Below are 17,709 nucleotides of genomic sequence, written 5' to 3' on the forward strand. Positions count from 1 at the left end.
TTTTTAATTTACTTGCTCTTATTTTGAAATGAACAGCCCTACTTTTATTTTGCAAATTAGAAAACACACAGTTGTGCTCATATGTTTGATTACCCAGGCAGAATGTGTAAGATGGGTACAATTGAGAACACGTGAAGGACAAGAACACATGAAGGACCAGGCGAAACACATTTTATTTTATTTTAATGGGATTCAAATTAAACGGTCAAGCATTTCAGAAAAGCATCATCATTAAACAAAACATAACCATAAAGAAATAAATGATGGTTGTTGTTCAGTGAGTCATATTTAAAAAAACAATATTTCACGAATTCTGCCAGGTTATGTCAACTTATGAGCACAACTGTACATATATGAAGTCATACGTACCCCTGTCATATTGGAATGAAAGTGGAGGCTCCACCTTTTTTTTTTTTATATAACCTCTAGGTGGCGGTGGCATTTTGGAATGAAAGTGTACAGCTTTTTCATAACCACTAGATGGCAGCAACGTTTTTTCTATTTGCCACGATACCTATGTATAATGCGCACTATTGAATTTTGACAATTTTTTCGGGGGGGGGGGGGGGGGTGTATATATACACGAGAAATGACGGTACCACCGACCAGCTTGAGCCTACGGTCGTGAGTAGATGTGGCAAGTTAGTTTGATTTTTAACAAACTTAAAATTACGGTAAACCGTGAGTAACGCAAGCATCGCTTACAGCTTAATCTTTTCTCCTAAATTAATTACATTTTTATTTTGGGTGTTTTTGTTATACTATACGTGTTATGTATTTGTAATACTTATCAGTGTTGTGGAGTAACTAATTACATGTAACAAGATTGTTTTTAATTACAAAATGTATGTACAATGGAACCTCTGGTTACGAATTTAATTTGTTGTGCGACCCTGTTCTGAAACCGAAACGTTTACAAAGCGAGGTAATGTTTCCCATTTACATGAATGGGAATGCAATTAATCTGTTTCAGTCGCAGAACGACGTTATATTTATCTGATTTTGATCATTGTGTCGTTAAAACGAAATACTGCACAATATAGAAATAGGTGAAAACCCAATTTATGATGATGAAATAACAATGGTTTTGCTAGCAAATCAGTTAGCCTTTTCGAGAATAGTAACTTTTACTTTTAATGTGGTTACTGCTAGCCGTAATTGGCCACCGCCTCCCACAATGCTTTTATTGGTTTCGGAGTGTTTTGGTCTTTTTCTACCACCACCTAGATTGTGGGTGTAGTGCAGTTCCTGGTAATTTTTGTGAAAATGGCCTACACTGAGATATAGGGTTAGGGTTATTCAGACCCGCTTAAATTTTTCACTTTGTTATATTGCAGCCATTTGCTAATATCAAGTACATTTTCCCCCCTCATTAATGCACACACAGCACCCCATTCTGACAGGAAAAAAAATGGAATTGTTGACGTTTTTACAGATTAAAAAAGAAAAACTGTAATATAAAAATTGAAATATAAAAATAATATAGAATACACTCCGTATATATATATATATATATATATATATATATATATATAGTTAATTGTTGCTATGTTTTGATTCGCTCTTACTAATGTCGTGGCATTTTTGTCCCAGAAGGTGGCAGTCGTCGATTTTAAATCTCCGGAGATTTGCGAAAAGGAGCAGCGAAAGAAGCTTTATCGGTCCACCACACGTGCGTGAAAGTGCGTTATCAGAGTTCGCTAGATTGGCGTCATTTTTATTTCCAGTGGCCTGACACAGTCAGTCGTCCACTGGTGTTTTTGTTTAATTCCCACGCAGTACAATTTCTGCTCTATTAACCCCCCCCCCCAAAAAAAAACAAGCTCGTTATAGTTCCTCCTGCTCCTCCAACTTTCGCCACCTCCCCTTCGACGCGCGCGCGCGCGAAGACACGTTGCGTTCAAGGACGTGCGCGCCCCACGGTGTCCACACTCTCCGGCCGCTCCAGGAGCCCGAGCAGCCCCAAACGCGGCTTTGTTCGCCGTTGAGAACCCGCATCTCCCTCCCCACCACCCCCCTCACCCCCCACCCCTTCCCCCGTGGAGCACCCTGCCTCCTCGCCACCTTCACATCCGGAGGTTGTGCTCTGTGTCCCGGCCGAGTCGCTCCTTCGGAAAGGCAGAAGCGAGGAACGGCGAACGAGCAAAAAGAACAGCAAGGCTCGTGAAAACTGGATCATTCTCCACTCGCTCCTTATTTCCATAAATTTCGACCCGAGGAGCTTCCGACGCTATGACGAACTTTATGAGGAATTTTCTCTGGATGTTTTTTTTTTGGGGTCCAAACCTGAGATGCTACGGTAAGCCCCCCCAAATTCACACCGTTTATTTGACCTTTGAAGGAAATTGATGCTGTCTCCATTTAACACCAGAAGAATGTAACCGCGTTTGAATCGCGATGAGTCGAATCACTTATTATTCATTTCCAGGCGAGACAGGCAAGACAATGTTAAGCAAAAGTTAGAAATGTTTTTTTCCCCCCTCCCCTTCTTCTTCTTCTTCTTCTTCTTCTTCTTCTTCTTCTTCTTCTTCTTCTTCTCCTGAAAGAGATTAAGAGCAGTCGAAGATGTTTCTCGTATGGCCACGTGAGCCTTAAGGTTCGATATCCAAAGTGGGGTGGGGTGTGTCCCACCCCCCTCCCCAACAGGGTTTCTTCCCCACGTAAACGCTTATTGTTGACATGTGTGTTCCTCGGCGCTCGTGCGAAAAGGGCGACTGCGGCGTTGTCATGTTAATTGCACGCAGAGCTCCAGGTGATCATCTCCACTCTTTTTGTCCTCTCATGTTAATTAATTTATCCTGTGGGGGGGTTCCTGCAGAGATTTCCTGTTTTCAGCTCAGGCTTTGAGGATTCCCCATTTGGCATGCCAGCAGGGCTTGGAGCTCTAAACCGTGAATCCCCCCCCCCCCCCCCCCCCCCCGTTTCTCCTCATTTATTGTGCAAGGGGCAGCGCAGTTCTTTTAATGACTCCATCTCTCAATGACTTGAGGTTTACTTACCACAAGGGAGGCAAAGTCAAGGTGCACAATGAGGAGACCACTGCCCGCATTATTGACGTGGTGTTCACAGTCATCTGTTCCCCGATGCTTGTTGACCCCCCCAAAAAAATAATTAGTTTGCATTTTGGATTTGCACGAAGGAAACAATCCAAAACTTCATTAAATATATTCTGGGCGCCATCTTAAAACCATTATTCATTGTACAGGCAATGATTTAACTGTGTGGCAAGCGTAAAAACAAGTGCAAAACAGTCATATTTAAATGTTAAAACAATAAATGCACTCGTCACCAATGAATTACGGGAAATCAAAATCCAGGAAAATCAAATTTTTTTTTTTTTTCATTAACGCAAAAAGTCAGAAAGTTAAGGACTTACATAATGTACAAGGGGCAGTCAAAAGTAGTGATGCCAATTCGATTTAACCTACTAATGATTGAATAAAAAAATAATAATCATCATCACGGTTTGATGCTCGCGTCAAGGTTTGTTTGGGCCTGTTCTCTTCCTTTCAGCCATTTTGGAAACGACGTCATCGTTTTGGATGCCCCTCGGAAGCAGAGCGCTGCGGTTGAATTTAATGCTCTGGAAGGCGAAACGCCGCCAAACATTTTGGAAGGAGTGGAAGGTAATTAATAAGTAGTCGCTACAGTATGACTCACCCGGTTCGGTTTGAGAGTCAGGGAGAGTCGCTGGTGGTGGCTGAAATGAGGCCGGAGGCCCTTCCTTTACTGTTGGGGGGGGGGGGGGGGGTGTTTACTGCCTGGGAGGGTGTCTACCATCCCTGTAATCAAATGGAACCAAAGCCTGCAGGGAATACTTTAAACCCGCCCCCGGGGGCGCAGTAGTAACAGTTTATGCATATTGCGAAAAAGCTGCATATCATTGGCAACTCCAAGGAGGAGACGTCGTGCCAGTTAAAAAACAAGCCCCCCCCCCCGTCCTTTTGTCTCGCCGAGTGACGTAACGCGCATTCTTTCGAGGAGCCTTGCCTTTTGCTTTTCGCAGCTATTATGCCAATAAACACTCGGACGTTCAGAAATGCTCTGCGGTCCCACGCAAAAACGAGTTGGCACATCCGGGATTTAATCCGTCCTCGCGACTGGTAGAGGTAATAGTTTCCTGCACGGGTATGAAAGCAAGCAGCCTTGAGCACACGTCGGAAGACTGTTCACCTTTTTGTGGAAAGCACTTCCAAATTATATTCCAAATAATACTTCTTGCCGACTGGTAAAGATGTTAAATGACATTATGTGGGTTGCACAATTTACATGTTGCTAGTCAAAACTAACTACTGTCTCAACGACTCCCTCAACCCACGATACTCTTGTCGTTCTACAATCGTAATAACAGTTCAGACACGTTCACAAATTCATGCATATTCACTCATAGCTCCGAAATAATACAATTTATTTTGCTGTCTGCTATTGTGTCAATGCAAAACGGCGTCATTTCGGATTTGTCGAATATTTTTTATTCTTCTTCTTTGAAACAATTCTTGACTTTGTGATGGCCAATAATTGCCATGAATTCAAATACTCGTATCAGAAAAAGGGTTTGGTTTTCAAAAGGACATTCAGTGGGCCACGTCTTTACCGTTATTGATCCAATTATCCGAGGAGGACCCGCGCACTTCCACGTAGCTCACACTGCGCCGAGTGCACCGATAAGTTTGTCCAGCATTAGCGTCTATCTGCGATAAGTCGTAAAGTTCAGACGTGTCGCCTGAAAATCATGCTTTTCATCACTGTTACATATAAAAAAAAATAAAAAAAAAAATCGCAATAATGGTAATGGAACACCTGTTTTTTTTTTTAAACTCGTAACTGTTCAATGTTATAAAGCCGAATGTGATTCCATAGTGTTACTTTAAATCGTCATACCACTTTTTTCATGCTCGCTTTTTTTTTTTTTTTTTTTTTTTTCTTCTCTTTTTCCCCCCCATCTAATGTGAGGCATGGCTGTGTTGTCCAACTGACTTCCAGACAGACAAAGACACAAGTCACGGGTGAACACATAACCACTTTTGGCAAGGCAATCAAATAGAATCATTCTGAACGGAATATAACAAAAGGATCTGTGCTGCTATAATATTTCTGGCATTTCCAGCAGTGTGACACTGGCTCAACGTGACTCTACTTGCCTTTTTTTTTTTTTTTTATAAACTGAATCAAATGGTGGATGGAATCTGGTACCAGGGCCTCGATGATGACATCAGCTCCATCACGGTTCCCAACTTCCCACGTGAGCTGAGTTCCGGGGAGGGGGGGAGAAAAAAAAAAAAAAAAAAATTGTCAATTGTGTATGATCAACCCTCGTCATTGCCACTCGCTCATTCAATACAAAAAAGCCTTCAAATCGTAGGCGTCGGGGGTAAATCCGATCGGACCTTTCCAGCCGCGAGCTGCCTTGCTCGCAAGGTTTCATTATCATTAGCGCGAGAGCCTCGTCGTTTTGGCCGCAACAGCGAAGGCTTTGTTCTTTGTTACTTTAATTGCTTGCTGATGACGAGCCTGCGAAGGGGTGTGAAAATGGTTGGGGAAAGGCCTCAGGGTGCTTTTTTTTTTTTTTTTTTTTTTTTTTTTTTTTTTTTTTGTGTGTGTGTTGACATACCCATAGCGGTTACAACTTGGGATGGAGACCTCCCCCCCCCCAAAAAAGAAAAAAATCCATATTTATGCTATTCAATACAAATGTGTTTGAGGGCAATACAAACGCCCTATCAGGTTTCCCGACCATTCTTGCGTAGAACGACCTTATTTTCGCCCTAAACGACAAGTTGCTTTGCCCGAGACCGGGGTGCCACATTCGTATGATCCCAAACTGTTTTTCTTGCCGCCATATAACGGAAACATACCGGAGTAGACGGCTGTATGCTGTCAGATTCTAATGTGTTTATCTTTCGACTTGGTGTGGCCTATCACCCGAGGCCGTTTCCTTTTATACAACGTTCTCTGTAAATGTAAACAAATGATACATCATGATCAGAAGTCTACTGAAGACATGGCCAACTGACTTTCCTTTTGGATATCAATTAAGTTTAACAATTCCCAGTGACCAGATTGATTCGTACTTTATGCGTACGTGGTCATTTGTGTGCGTCTCAGACGCGGGACGCGACATCAAACGAGATCCCTGCTGAAAATGAGCCGTATGAGTGTTTATTACAGTAATATTGACGATATTGACACAACCGATTATATACCGATTAAATAATTAGCTCTCTAAACTTGCATGTCGAGCAACAATGTAGCGGTGCAGTGTGGTGTTGCCGCCGTATCTCTCAATATTTTCGCCCCAATATTTTGATGGCCACACATCTCCTAGCAACATAACCCTCGCTGTTGTAACTACGGAAACATGGTAACTAAACGGGTAACGAAAGCTCCTGGTCATCTAAGTACTGGAGTGGAATGAGAACTGTACCACTTTTCTGTCATGGTCTTCGCAGACTAGAAAGACCAATGCCTGTCTTAGCAGAGTGGTCCTACAACCAAGCCGCAACGTAAACAACAATTTTCACGCGAGTCGCAGCAGCGTGCGACGAATGAGTCAAAGTGAGGTTGAACGTGGGCTTTTTGACCTGGCAAACACAGGCATCGTCTCAGAAAAAGTCATACGAGTGGCACGTTTTAAGTAAAGGGGGGGGGGGGGGGGGGGGGGGGGGGGGGATAATTGTTAAAGTGGTCTTAGAGGTATGTATGAATGAATGAACGCCATATACAGTATCGACCATTTACGCGGAAATGACCAGGAATTGCACGACACCTCCAATCTAGGCGGTGGTAGAAAAAGACCCAAACTTTCCAAAACCAATGATATTATTGAACCAACAAGGGAACTAATATGAAGTTACCATTTACAATGAATTACACACATTTTTGCCAGCTGTGAATCCAATTATTTGTAAGACTGCAGTCACACTAGCGGTGCTGCGATTAATCGATTAATCAACAACTAATCGAATTCCAATTCGGCGACAGCTATTTCGATAACTGATAAAGTGTTTAGAGTCGGGCGGCACGGTGGCCGACTGGTTAGCACATCTGCCTCACAGTTCTGAGGACCGGGGTTCAAATCCCTGCCCCGCCTCTGTGGAGTTTGCTGTTCTCTGTTGCTATGTTATGGGGGAACTTCAAAACGGTTTGGGGGGGGGGGTTTAAGATTGGTTTTAGGGGGGCTTCAGCTCGGTCCAAAGGTGTTTTGGGGCCAGACAACAGTCGTTAACGGAGGGTCACAAAGCACTGACCATGAGGGACATAATTCAGGACTACCTCTCACACACATTTTGAAGAACTTGCAAGCCGATTTGTAGCATATTTTGAAACGGGTATTTCTTCATCGAACCAGTTTTTACTGCGCCGCAATTTTCGCTGATCAAATATCGGGGTCCAATTTTTGAATTTACAAGAATACCAATCAACGTCTCCCGAGGAGCTCGAGAACACGGCTTTGGGCGTAGGATTGAATGCTGGACACGGCCCCCCGTGGAGATGAGTTTGGGCGCTGCATGATTGATTCGACCACACGACGCCAGAACATTGCGTCACAAATTCATTTGGGAACGATGGTAATGGGGTGCGCATTTTCCAAAATAAATTTGGAGGGTGATTGTACAAACATTCTCTCTGGAACATTGATTACAAGTAAATCGAATGAAACCACATGGCCACTCCTGCAAAATATGATGACTCACACTTCGAAGCAAACAATGTCTCTCGCCAAGCCATTTTCAGAAAATACGTTCAGTGCGCTCTTTTAATGAAGCGACTGCACAGCATCTAATCCAGTTCTGAAATTATGACTGTTTTGGAAGCATCTACGCGGAATTTTGAGCCATCGGCATCACCGATTAGGATTTCCTGTTGTTGCGACGAGCCAGTATAGTGACACGTAACATACTGCTGTATGTTAACTTGTCTTGAGTCTGAAACTCATTACAGCCCTGGTTCTGGAACTAATTAGAGCGAAGCATGGCATTCCCATGGACAGGACTCAGTGGGAATTAACTGGGAGACAGAATAGCCCTGTGTGAGCATACCAACACATCATACATAACCTGTGTTGAGGATTAGGTTGGGATTTGATGCAAAGTCCCCTTCTACGTATTTTGTTTTACCCCCCCCCCCCAGTGTTAACCTATGCGGCTAAATTGTGTGCTAAAACCAAGTGAAGAAGGGAAAGCATGCATGCAAACTTCGCTCATTGAGTGGATCCCGCTACTGGTTCAGCGTATTGCTCAGTTTCAGATTTGGGTTTTGCTTGACGACATTGATAATAGTAAAAATTCGAGACTTGTCGATGGATGAAAAATAAGCAATTGTTAAAGTGCCCATGCCATCCATTTAAAAAAATAAAAAAGATTTTTACGAATGTTTGATATCATTTTATCGGGTTTTCAAGATCATTCGGGTTGGAAATGCCCAGGATGCACTTTATCAAGATATTCTCGTTGGTCTTTCACACCTGGCAATTTAGATGGCCGGATTTCTCATTAATATTTGATATGTAACTAATCTTGATAGGATAACTTATTAATAATGCTAATATGGTCAAGAGCTTTGCTCTGATTGGTCCTCGGTGATACCACAGCGTCGTGTGGCTTGTGGCTCCCGTTCACTTGAACATAACCGCCGTGCGACGTTCATCGCTCGTGCACATTTTGGCGGCCATCGGGGTCGGGGTGCGGTATGAGCTGGGCGGCGGCCGAAGGCGGGGACCTCGGCGATCCGATCCCCCGGCTACTGCTCCACCGACGCGCCTTCCCATGTGGAAGCGGATTCTGAGGTCTCTGAGGCGGGCTCTCCTGTCTCTGGGGTTGAGGTCACCGCGGTGGTTAAAAAGCTCCTCGGTGGATGAGATTCGCCCAGAATTCCTAAAGGCTCTGGATGTCGAGTGGCTGTCCTGGTTCACACGCCTCGGCAACATCAATGAAATTTGCGATACAAGACATCAGTGGTATTTGCTCGTTGTTTTCTATTTCAATAGATAACATGAATTTTCTGTCTCTCTATCTTCTATGTATCTATCTCCAACTACCTTTCTTTTTGATGTAAATCTTTTTTCAAAAGCCAACAACAAAACAATCCGCCTCCCACCTGTCTTGGAAGTTAATTGTTTTCCATCTTTTGTTTTCCCCATTTTTGGGAGGGGGAAGTGTAAATTTGCTCGAGGAGACCGGTAGCATAGCTGCTAACGACTGCAACAGAAAGGGAAGGGGTGCTCGCCGGTCTCGACTGATGGGCCGACACACTAGCAAAGCGTTCTGGGATTTGTAATATTAGTGGCGCATGTGCTAGTTTGCGGTGGGCCAACTCTAATACACATTTGGTATGGTCCTGCGGGCCAAACGTAATTACATCGTGGACCAAATTTGGCCCCCGGGCCCGAGGTTGACATATGAAATCAAGTCTTCAATTAACATAACATGTGCATGTTTTTGGAATCTGGACAACATGCAAACTTCTCGCAGGAAGGCCGGAGCCGAGATTCGAATACTGAAGGACTGTGAGGCAGACGTGCTAACCGCGGGTCTTGGTCCAACCCCGTTCCAATACTTGTGCTGCTCTTGAACATTTAAACGCTGTTTGATTTATAAATTGCCTGGATTATCTCTCGGGCTGTGTTACATACATTGTATATAGTCTGTGCGGTGAAAGATGGGGGCCCATCCATGACCTCTAGGGGGCGTTCCAAGGATTGGCCACTGACACAAATCAACGCTACGACATGACAGAAATAATGGGTGCTAACTTACTGTGATGAAATTACTTTATTGCAGTTAAATGACTCGAACAAATAGTGTTAATGACATGCTCCCGCTAACTTTAAGCGTCTAAGATGACGTTCCCCACGACGTACTTCCGTTTGTGCGCAGACTGCAATTAACTTGCGTGTTGTTTGTCTGAAACACCGCAAAATCGTCCCACACCGACGACGCGTTTTCTTCACCGACAACCTCGAAAAAACTTTATTGGCTGTCAGATAGTTAGAGTACCACGCCACAAGACATGGAGCAAGGCTAAAGATAGACTAGCTTTTGGATTCATACGCGACGGCGACGCGGTTAAATGTCTCGTCCGATACCGATCGAGCCGATCAGAGTCGAGCGAAAATACCACAGCTTCGGCATAAATGTCACAATCGTTATCGATGAAGGTCACTTGAGTGTGTTTCGCAGATGAAGAAGAGATTTTTTTTCATTGGGCTGAGGCATCGTCTGTTTGCATCAGAACACATTTGGAGCCACAGGCAATATGTTGTTAAGTCTGTTCATAATCATCCTGTTTAAGTGTTCCAGGATGTGCGCATGTTTTACGGTGCATACTTACCTACCTTTGTAATAGAGCTCTGAAGTGCTTTCGTATTTATTTATTTCTTACATCGGATCGCCGAATCCTCACACGTTCCTTTTTAACTTAATTAATAGAAAGTGGGGGGCGGCGGCGGCGGTGGCGGGAGCGGGTGGGGTGTGCGGCTCGGTGCAGTGCATCTTTGATCCTGCATTTCTCAGTTGTCCACAGCCACAAATGAAACCGATACTTAATCTTTCGAATGCAGTTTTCCGTTTGTGGGCTTCTGAGTACACAATTGGTGTGAAGGCATGAAATTGACCATAAAAGGACACCTCTTACTGTACTATTCAAAGTAAAGGACACCCGGCCCCCCCTTAAAACCAGCGTATCGGACGCACTTCGACTTTAGTTTGTTTAGGATCACAGTTAAAAGCAGATTCCTAATTTAAAGACAAACGCATACTTTGAATTGTTGACGAAACCACTCATCCGAGAGGCTCCATCATTTCTGCACAGCGGTGGAAAAAGAATGACCTCACGTCCTTCATGCTGAAATATCAATACCATACAGTGGAAAGTTGGGGAGCAGCAAACTCTGTATGTACTTCGGCTCAATCTGGACTAATTTGCCCTTCCTCCCAGTGAAAAGTTAGGGATAATAGGTTATTGCATTTGTGACGCAAACATGCGCACGCCTACCCTCGAAATATTGTAGCTGTTCGAAGGACAACATGAATAACTAACTCATAAATAACAGATAAAGAGACAGATGCAAGAATAACAAAGCTCGTCAGAACCCGAGTTGTATCGGTTGGTTGGAGTCCAAGACGAAACTCGAGATCGTGAACCGCTGTCTGCAAGTTCACCAAATTCGTGGTGTCCACAAAACCACAAAGGGTGAACAATATTTGTCTGAGGCAAATGTTTGGTTATCAGCTCGAGTTGCAGGTCTACTTAACTGCTTTCTTGAGTCTCGAGGAGGGGGAAAAAGATACTGGAAAGCGTAGAAAAAGGATTGTGTGGCACTAGGGACGAATCATTCCGTCATAGTAGTGTTGGTTAGAGAGGCAGGAAGCCGTCACTGAGTGCGGGAGGTCACTCGTTTTTTTTTTTTTTTTTTTTTTTGCCTTTGATCCTGGACACCCACTTTTTTGACGGTGCCGTCGCCCACCGCAGCTTCCCCATACACGTTTTGCGACCTTTTGAAAATGTTTAGCGGCTTCCGAAGCAACACATTCAATCACGGCGCTCTGATGGGCATCAAGCAATGACGTCATTTCCCAAAAGGCTGACAAGAAGAGGACAGACAAGCAGATATGCATATATATATTTTTAAATAAACCTACAAACAATTATTTAAACTACAAACATTTCAGAATTTTTTTTAAAATTATTAGTAGGTTAAATTCAATTGGTCTCATTCATTTTTGACTGCCCCCCCACGAATAAGCCACTTTAGCGAAAGACTATCACAAAACTTGTGTATTTACTTGTTAACACTGGCACTTTCCACACTAAAGGACTATATTCAATATCCACATTTTTAATATTTGTTCCAGTGTTCACTCTACATTGCTGCCGAGGACAAGTCTCTTGTGTGTGGTGGGAGCACTGCAAACAACATTTCCAAAATGGCTGACAGGAAACCTACAAAAGAGTTGAAAACTAAAAAAAAAAAAGGTGAACATTTGTGGGGAAAAAAATGGGATTATTAGTCGGTTAAATAAAATGCGGTCATTACCTCTTGACTGCACTTCGTACCTTTTGAGCAAAACTGCGCACTGGAGAGAAGGACCAAAACAGTGTTGCGATGAATGTAAGTGGCACAGGACTAAATGCTTTCTTCACAACTCACCTTAGTTTGGTATGTGCGGCCTTATCAGGGAGCCAATAAAATGCAAATGCTCGTCGCATCCCTCCCAGTCTCATTTATTGTCTCGTCTTTGAGCCTCCAAACGGCCAAATATTTAAAGGGAAGTGGCTGCTTTTTATGAGATGGCCATTGTTGGTTTAACTCAGTCATGGGGATGGAGTTACCCTTGTGTAAGCTTCCCGTAGATTAAAACTCACATAGTGGGAAGATAGCATCAGAGCAGTAAAGGGGGAAATTCCAGTGCTTGCAAGTGAAACCATCTGACACGCTCGAGAGTGCCGCGATGCAGACGGTATGTCAGAAAGACCTTTTTACACGAGGGTTTGCGGTCTCGATCATAAGAAGCGATGGAGCCTGCGAGGGCAAAAGTGTCTCATCTGGACACCGTTTATCTAGAAGAGGAACGTCATAAGAATTGCACCTTAATGGACCTCGGCTTTGAAATCTCAAAGCGTGAGGGCGTCATTTGGAGCTGACCCTTTTTTGTTCTTTTGTTCGACATTAGTGATGCAGCAACTGTTGTTTGTTTGTATTTGGAGACCCACCTAGGTTTTGGAGTTCGACTGGAGATTTTGGCAATCGTTCATAGTTGGATAATTTAGACCACTGGTGTCAAGCTCAAAGCCCGGGGGCCAGATCTTGGCCCGCTCATCATTTTATGTGGCCCGCAAAAGCAAATAATTAGCATTTTTGACTAATATCTGTACCAAAAATTCAATTCGTCATATGTATGAAATAATAATGACGATTACTTTCAAGCATCTTTTTTTTTTTTTTTTTTTTTTTTTTTTTTTTTTTTTTTAAACCAATCCCCTTTTTACAGTAACCTGAACAATAGTTGTACAAACTATCAGCCTTGACATCTGATTACCACCACTTTGTTGTGTTCAGTGGATCCCCACTCTTCACGGGGGCTAGAGACAGCAAATCGAGAAAATCTGCAAATAATTGACACCCATTATAATTGGAATTGAAAAAAAAAAAGTACTTATTTTGTAATTAAAAAATAAGCACGGAAACCGGGTTGGTCCCCCCCCCCCCCCACCCAAACTGTGGGAACTGTTCAAATCACTGTCATGCATGACGTCACTATCATCGTATGGCGTGAGAACTCAAAGGATTACCCGGGCACATTTTCAACGTTTATCCCAAAAGAGAATTATCATCTGTTAGGAAAATAAACTATGTGCTTGTATAGTCATCTTGAACTGAAAGAATGAGGCAGTCTGACATTGGCCACACCAATGGGACAGTGTGAGGTTAAAAGTACAGTAAGTGAGATTCTGGCTGCAGGCGGGGGAGAGGTGACACATTTTCTTTCAGTTATTTGACAATGAAAATTACTGGAATCTCAAATAAACACGACAAACAAATAGCGGTAGTTATTCACTGTTACTAATTTAATTTACTTATGTGCATACTGGACACACACAAAATATTTTATTAAAGTAAAATAGTTCCTTAAAGCTCTGACCCATCAATTAATGCATACAAAACCATGGACCGTAATTTCTCGTGTATAATGCACAGCCATGTATAATACGCACCCCCTGAATTGACCACAAAATTCTGGAAAACCCTTCTACATATGTATAATGCATTTTGCTTCTACTCATATGATCAGTACATTAAGTATTATCTGTATTTTGTTAGTTTTTTCAAAGAGGTCTTCTCTGAGGTCTTCAGGCAGTTCCTGTGACATGCACTGTGAGCTGTAAGGTCTTATATAGACAGGTGTCTACGGGCTATTTAGAGTAGTCAATTAACCTAGCATGCATGTTTTTGGGATATGGGAGGAAACCGGAAAACCCACGCAGGCACGGGGAGAACATGCAAACTCCACACAGGCGGGGCCGGGGATTGCACCCTGGTCCTCAGAACTGTGAGGCAGACGCTCTAACCAGTTGTCCACCGTGCCGCTGCAATATAACAAAGAGTGAAAAATTTAAGGTGGTCTGGATACTTTCCTTACCCACTGCATATGCAGTCATTGGAATGAAAGTGGAAGCTCCACCTTTCTCATAACCTCTATGTGGCGTTGGCACATTGGAATGAAAATGTAGAGCTTTTTCATGGCGGCATACATTTATGAAATGTGAAAGTTTTTTTCCATTTTCCCATATACCAATGTGGAATGTGCACTATTGATTTAAAAAAAATAATAATAATAATCGGGAAAAAAATATGCATTATACATGAGAAATGATGGTACTTTTAGGCAAACAAACATATTAATGAGGAACAAAAAATAAAATAAAATGACCATTTGAATAATTTAGGGGGAAGCAAGCAACCTCATAAAAGCCATGCTTTGCTTTTCTTTAAAAACTTTAAAAACTGAAAAACTGCGGTCCATAGCGGCATATTATACCAAGCAGAGCGTACCAAATGGTACTCAATTTTACCAAGCACTATTCCGTATACTATATATATATATATATATATATATATATATATATATATATATATATATATATTTAGAGAGAGCGAGAGTGTCGTGAGGTATTATTTTTTTCCCCAAATGTAAATATCAGACAAAGGTAACCCAGTAAACATAAAATACAGTTTTTAAATGTTGATTTTATGTATGCAGATAAAAAAAAAAAAAAAAAAAACTAGGCTTTACACGATCAAGATTTTTGGGGCCGATCATCGATCAGCAAGTTTGGAAAAAAAAAAAAAAACAATAACCGATCACCGATCCGGTCACAAGATGGAGCAATGTGTGTCTACTTACATGGCTTGCTCATTTATTGTATATACTTGTGTACTGTACACTGAGTACTGTACCTTTAAAATCCTTCTCTCGCATTTTAGACAAATGTTAAAACATCAATGACCTCTAGGGGGTATTCAAGCATTGGCCACTGACACAAGTTTAGGTCAAATCAACATTACAGCATGGCAGAAATAATGGGTGCTAACTTACTGTAAATAAAATTACTTTAACAAATACTGTTAATGCAATGCTTACACTAACTTTCTCACTGTCATGGCGATATGGACGGGTGTTGTCCAGAGTCTGTTGCCCCCCCCCCCCCCCCCCCCCCCCCCCCCCCCCCCCCCCCCCCCCCCCCCCCCCCCCCCCCCCCGACCCCACCTACACTGCGTTGCTTGAACGCGGCATGCTCCTGCTTGTGTACATTCTTCAGGTGCCCGATCAAATTAGTTGTGTTGAAGCATTTAGATGACGTTCCCCCCAGCGACGTACTTCAGTTGTGCACAGACTGCAAATAACTTAGGTGTTGTTTGTCCGAGACACCGCAAAATAAGCCTCACCAATATTAGAACGATAGGTCAAATATTATGGATTTCACGGGCGGTACTAACGCCTGTTCTTTTAAAATATCAAAAATATCAGGTTGATTGTTCTGATATTTTCAGAGGTGTTAAGTGGGCATCGTATTTGTTTCGGATCGTATCCATTTAAATAGTCCAACGTCGTCGTTTCGGATCGTATCCTTTTCAATAAACCAATATCGTCCTTGAACCGAATCAAGGTCTATTGGCTCATTGAGAACGATACAATCTGAAATTAACCAGTTTGACTGTGAAATAAATACCTGCATATTGGACAGTGCAGGTGAAATTTCCGAGATGGCTTTTGTTTGTTGTAAGGGAATCGGGTAAAATGAATCCGCTATATGCAGACTGTCACGTGACCAACGCGAACGCGAGACAGCTGACTCCCTGTGTATGCTACGCTAACGAGCATAACTCAGGGTTGATGACACGATTGTTTGAAGCCGAACTCGCTAAAAAATATTCTTTACGGCTGGTGTCTGCGGACAAAGTTAAAGACCTGTGTCTGTAATTTATTCATACAAATATGTAAACACGAACAAAGCCTAAATCACATCTGTCGTCATCTTTGGTGTCTGCGACGACATCTTGCGTCATCATAGACGTCTGAAGTTCCTACGGGTGCTTTATGATATGAAATATGACTCCACTTTCGGGGTGGTCCCTCGACCCAAAACGTATGAGAATCCATGTTCGAAAGAGTCAAATACGAATGGCTAAAAACGAAGTACCGTGAGGTTACCACCAGGAAAAGCTTTTAGGAATAGTGTTAATACATCGAGCTGGCGCTAACAAACTCGCCGTTTAACAACAAAGTGAGGCTTGAAAACGAAAACAATGTCCAGTCGTTGACGTTGCTCGTGCTCCTCTTTTGCCCGACCAAGTTGGTTCAGAATAACCCCCATAATCATGAAAAAAGAGACCAGCAAAGGTTCTTGTCCCCTTGTTTTATGGCCAAAACCGCTTCCCGTCGTGACGTCATGCAGTCGCGGACCGATCGAGCCTCGTGTTTGGGGTCCGATGTTGCCATGGCGCCCCGAGAGCGCGGCGGCCTGAGACAGAGCGTGCGCCACTTTCTATAACTTTACCACTGAACGTGTTGGCTATTGCTAGGGATGCGTCAGTACATCCGCCATATTGAATGTGTCAGTTTTACTTCTATCGAGTGGCACAACGCTCTCGAGTTACCGAAGGTTCCGGCTTGCGGAGAGCGTGAATTTCCCAACGCCGTGTTGTGTAAGCGTGCAGCCAGTCATTTCTAACACGAGTCAATTCATGATGACCACTGACAGCGATGTATGTCAGATTAAAAGAGTTAATTTTATTCTATTGTTGTTGGCCTGCCTTACTAAACTGAACAGAACAATTTTAGAGGCCCAGTTTCAAGTGTGTGCATGGTATGTGGCCTCAGGGCAGTTTAGGTTCTTTTCCACCTTAAGGTCATCAGATACACTGGCCCTTAGGTTTTATGGTGGGGGTCGTAATTGCTCACAGACGCAAAGATGTCTTTCGCACGAGGTGTCGTTGGAAAGTACAAGTGATTTCCAGAAACACATTTCGCTCACACAAGCACAATTGACAGACTTCCCTAATATTAACTGTGTTGTGAGACTTATAATTTAGGATTTTCTCAAAATATTCCTTGTCTTATTCGGCTCCGTGGCAGTCCCTTTCCCCGGTAGTTCAGTCAATATAGTGGCGTAAATGGGTTCTCCACAAAATTAGCATGTCATTTAGTTGATGTCGGCGGTGTTGTTCCTCGCACTTTTTTTTTTCTTCTGCTAGCCTTCGGCCGTCTTCAACCAGTCAATGTGAACTTGTCTTTGTTCACAATAGATGCGTATCGCTTTGGAACACTGTTGTTTGAAGAGCTTTACTAAAAGCCTCACTGACAGCAGTAGTTTAAAAACAAAATTAATGTCCACTTTTTTTCTTCACATACATGTTTATCCTAAGACAAATTCCCGACTTCAAATGTAACCGCTATCTAAACAGGGCAAAAACCCGAAATTGCACAACAATGTTATATGATGGCTCCCCCCTTCTCTTCAAGGCACAGACAAAAATCACCAATTGTGTGACGATAACTTCCTGGATCTCAACATTCTAAATAGCAAGGAGCTTCTCATCAATTTTAGACCGAATGAAGAAAGACGAAAAGAATGCATGATTCACAAAAAGTTCAGTTGGTGGAATCATACAATTACCTTGGCACAATGTTCAACTCACAGTTAAAGTTT

At 42.8% G+C, this 17,709-nt stretch overlaps 1 protein-coding gene across 1 annotated transcript in view; it reads left to right on the top strand.

Moving 5' to 3' along the window:
- Positions 1–2,232: 2,232 nt before the first annotated feature.
- ror2 (receptor tyrosine kinase-like orphan receptor 2) overlaps positions 2,233–17,709 on the top strand; it is a 62,221-nt gene continuing 46,744 nt past the window's right edge. The window contains exon 1 of the mRNA XM_061699229.1: positions 2,233–2,299. Within this exon, the coding sequence (XP_061555213.1) occupies positions 2,233–2,299 (67 nt within the window). The remainder of the gene's footprint in view (positions 2,300–17,709) is intronic.

The sequence above is a fragment of the Phycodurus eques genome, chromosome 15, assembly GCF_024500275.1.
Source record: "Phycodurus eques isolate BA_2022a chromosome 15, UOR_Pequ_1.1, whole genome shotgun sequence".
Lineage (NCBI taxonomy): Eukaryota > Metazoa > Chordata > Actinopteri > Syngnathiformes > Syngnathidae > Phycodurus > Phycodurus eques.